We start from the raw sequence: 4,432 nt of genomic DNA, 5'->3' as shown, positions 1-4,432 counted from the left end.
ATAAAATTTTCCTTTTATGAATGACAATTTCGAATGTTCAGATTCTGAGTCAACCACAAGACCACATTTTCTCCTGACCTGTCCGTTTTCTTCTTCTCATCCTCCAGCTCCCGGTAAGTCTGCTGCAGCTTGTCTGTGAGGATCTCCAGCTTCTGTGTCAGCTTGTACTCCGCCTCAAACTGTTCCGACAGCAGCACCAGGTCCCGAGTGGCGTCGTGTAGTGGGATGTCCGACAGGTACAGGCCGCGCCGGTTCAGGTCATCCAGGTTCATCACACTGTTAACAAGGGGAAACAGCCAATTATAGGGTGTGAGTAGTTACGTTACAGTGGTGAAATCATGCATGCATTGACTGCAGCATTTGATGTATTGTGCATACAACATTGGCAGAGCATATGGTATTTGTGTATTTAACCCTACCTAGACCGGGCTTTTTTTGACATGGGGGGACCGGGGGGGGGCTCTCTTGCCCCCCCCCCTAAGAACTCGCGAACGGTATGTCGTATGACCACCAAATTTTCAGAGAATGGTGTACTAGTGAAAATTTATCATATCTACAATTTTTATGTCGTTATGATGTAATATGACGTCATTATGACGTCATTAATGTGATTTTATTGGCCAAAACCGTCTAAATAGGTTTTTCCCTGAAAACTCAATGGTATCCAACATAACTGTACCAAAAGTGTTTATGACAGAATATTATGGTGTACTAAGTCTTATGTTGCCCATAGCAACACCGGTGACGTCATAACATGACGTCATGCATATTTAAGATATCCGCCATCTTGGATCATCAATCTTGAATTTTCAAAAATAGTTTTTTTTCATGATAAAGCCTAAAATACATCGTAGACATACTAAAGGCCTTCATTTAAACCTTTTTTGGAAAAAGAAATGGAAGTTTTGATGAAATTTTAATGAAAATAACCTGTATATACCTGTTCTAATGATATGGTCCGCCATCTTGGATTTTGGCCAATGACGTCATCAAATTAGCATAAATTATGCATATTTAATGATAAAATTTACATAAAATTATATGGGGTGTTATTAATATTAGAAACCATGAGTAACTTGACATAAAACCCATAAAATTCTATTGTTGAAACAAAAAGTACTAAATTTAGCAAAAAATGCCTGTCAGAAACCCGTTGCCATGGCAACACAAAAAATTATTATCTTAATCCAATGATAGAGAATTGTTGCCAACAATATTCTAGGAAAAGTCACCAAGTTTGGCCGTTCTACGGCTAGCCGTTCAGATGCTAGATGACATCAAAGTTGCCGCGGGCACTTTTAGCCCCCCCCCCGGTCTAGGTAGGGTTAACTGCTAACAAACTTAGCCATCCATTATTTTTCCGCTCTACAGCCACTTTGTCATTATCATTATCATTTTTTATCATTGTTATTATTATCATTGTTATTCTTATATTTCATATTTTGTATACTCATGTTTTTATTATTTATTATTTGTTTGGAAGAGTCAGCCTTGTCAAAGGATTATATCCTGTTTGCTGACTTCTCCCAGTTTCTTTTCTGAAAATCCCAATAAATAAATCAATAAATAAACTTCATTTGCATAGGAGAGGAAGGCATCGGAATGATCCTGGTGACGTTAAACAGCTTGCTCAATGCTCAAGGTTTATCAAATTACTATGTGTTGAATCTGACGACAAACAGTGAATGATTTTTTTTTTGGGAATGAAGTGTCTGTAACGTTATAGTGGTAACGCTACATGATACTGTAACGTTACAAACCACATGTTCTATGTTGAAAAGAACACTAAAACTTCTCTATTTGTTGTCAGATTCGACCCATAGTAATTTAAATAATGTTGAGCATAAAATGCCCAAACACCTCAAAACACAGTGAAAAGTTGTTTAACGTCATTAAGATCATTTCGATGCCTTCCTGTCCTATGCAAATGAGGTTAGACCCCTGTCTTCGCGTTGCATTCTAGGGTTGGAAAACTGGTGAATAGTACTAGCCCAGGACTCTTAGGTATCAGTGACTTGCCTGATGATGAATATACAACATTATATTTTTATTATAAACAATATAGAAATTACATTGCGTATAAAAATCTCAAACAAACTGTATGAATGTTAATCCAATGCATCTATCCATACAGCGACCCTTTGTCAAAGATCCGTGAGGTTGACCTTGGTCTTGGTCGAAGCAAGCGGGACGTTTATCTGATGGACTGGCATCGTGAGGCCAACACCACACACATCACACACAACTACCACATCCCGGATGGAGTTCCTGCCTGGGTGAAAATCAGAGCTATCAACAATGGTAAACCCATACCTGCACCCTTTTAGCTTTATGTAGATTCTTTTGAAGTCTTTTAAACGCGAAATAATTTCGCATAATGCCCTATGGAACATAAAGTACAATGTAAAAGAGCGCGCCGCTTCCGTTTTAGCTTCGTTGTTTTTCTGCAACATCGCAAAAAGAAATATGACACCGGATGACATAGGGTTACATCATTTAGATGCACTAATGAAACATGAATATATCGAGCAGTTGTGTAACAAATATTATAATAAATGTGTTCTGTCGTTTGTGACACAAGAAATATGACACAGGATGACATAGGGTTACATCATTTAGATGCACTAACGAAACATGAATATATCGAGCAGTTTTGTAACAAATATTATAATAAATGTGTTCTGTCGTTTGTGACACAAAGGGCATACTTGAATCTAATGTTCAAATATCTACTCTGGCTTGCTGGATACATGAATGAAATGAATCATCATGGCAGTTAAAATGTTTTCTGTGTAGTGGATCTCCGGAAATCAGGTCACGCCGACAGCCCGATCCTTGTAGACACCAGCCCTCCTGCAGCAGGTTCTGTGTTTGATGGACCAGCAGCTGGGCACGACATCAACTTTCAAAATGATCAGAGTGAGATCTGTGCAAACTGGCGAGACTTCCATGACGAGGAGAGTGGAATAGGTAATTCATGGCATTCATGACATTCGTCATGGATTGTAGCGCTGTGTGCTAACTCAGTGATAACTTAGTGTCGAGTGCTTACTAGATGCCCAATGAAAGGTCCATGTTTCTGGATTCTGTTTCTTTATAAACGAAGTTACGTAAATACAGAAACGTTTCCCCTTACGGAAATTGCATAATATAAGATAATATATCATTTTTTGTTGTGTTTTTCTTATATATTGTACAAACATGGATGTACAATTGAGCTTTGTTTATTCATACAAATAGAAAACATATAATTTACATACTGTCTTGAACACTATTTGGTTCCAGCCTATTACCTCTGGGGTGTGGGGACCATCCCTGATGCTGATGACATCGTGCCGTTTGAAGTCATCTCCCATTCGTCCTTCAGCAGCTGTAAACAGCTGTCCACACCGTTACTCCACAATACTACATACTACTCCACACTGGTTGCTCTGAATGGCGGACACAAACATTTGAACGCCAGTGTTTCATCCGATGGAGGTACGAAACATTGCAACATCTAAATACGAACGCTAGTCACATATTCACAAGTTTCCACATATTGTATTTGATGTTGAAAAATATTATCCCCTAAACCATTTCTTTGCCATTTTTCGTAACAATCTACATTTATATCGAATACATTCTGTGTTTTAATTAAAAGTCATTTTTTTTTGCATTTATAGTACTTGTCGATACTACTCCTCCGACGATGGGTTGGATCAAAGATGGCCTCAACAAAGACGCCGACATGCAGTTCTCATCCGAACAGTCAACAGTATCAGCAAACTGGGGAGATTTCAGCGACCCGGAGTCTGACATAGCCTCTTACTCTGTCTCCGTCACTAGACGACATGCCAGCAAAGGTGGCCATGGCATTATGTTGTTATATATTACATGTATGTGGAACCATTGCATGGGTTTTGTAGTGACATGCCCTGTGCCGTGAAAAACAAGAAAATGACACGTATTGGTGTTTATTAAGTACCGTTTAGATTTGTTGAGCTTATCATCGAGAAAATGTAAGTTTCATTTGATGTATTATTATTTGTGTGGAATCAAATACTGATTCTAAAGACTGCATTTGATTTGTTAAACTTTTCATTGCAGGGAATGTTACAACAGACTGGGAGATCATACATCCTCCAGAAGATATGAACAGTAACACAGATCACATCAACTGGCACCACTTCCACCTACACCATGGCGACACCGTGGCGGCTATACTGAAAGCAACCAACAAGGCCGGTTCCCACGTCACGGTAGAGTCTGACGGTTTCGTGGTGGACACAACGCCCCCTGTCCTGCACTTCCTTGGTGATGGACCAGAAGCCGGGAAGAATAGGAAGTTTTCTGTAAGTAAATTTCGACGTGTATATCAACCCAGTATGGAAAACTCAGTCAGTCACATAAGTCAAAGGAAGACAGTATTGATGTATGACGTAGTGGTGTC

General features: G+C 39.2%; 1 protein-coding gene across 1 annotated transcript in view; it reads left to right on the top strand.

The window, feature by feature from the left end:
• The window catches only part of LOC109465080, an 11,127-nt gene extending 8,137 nt beyond the window's left edge, over nucleotides 1-2,990 (top strand). Inside the window, exons 2-3 of the mRNA XM_019762222.1 lie at nucleotides 2,135-2,301; nucleotides 2,797-2,990. Of these exons, the coding sequence (XP_019617781.1) occupies nucleotides 2,135-2,301; nucleotides 2,797-2,990 (361 nt within the window). The remainder of the gene's footprint in view (nucleotides 1-2,134; nucleotides 2,302-2,796) is intronic.
• Nucleotides 2,991-4,432: the final 1,442 nt, after the last annotated feature.

Source organism: Branchiostoma belcheri, unplaced genomic scaffold (genome assembly GCF_001625305.1).
Source record: "Branchiostoma belcheri isolate BF01 breed outbred unplaced genomic scaffold, Haploidv18h27 scaffold147, whole genome shotgun sequence".
Taxonomy (NCBI): Eukaryota; Metazoa; Chordata; class Leptocardii; order Amphioxiformes; family Branchiostomatidae; genus Branchiostoma; species Branchiostoma belcheri.
This window is presented reverse-complemented; position numbering and strand designations above follow the sequence as displayed.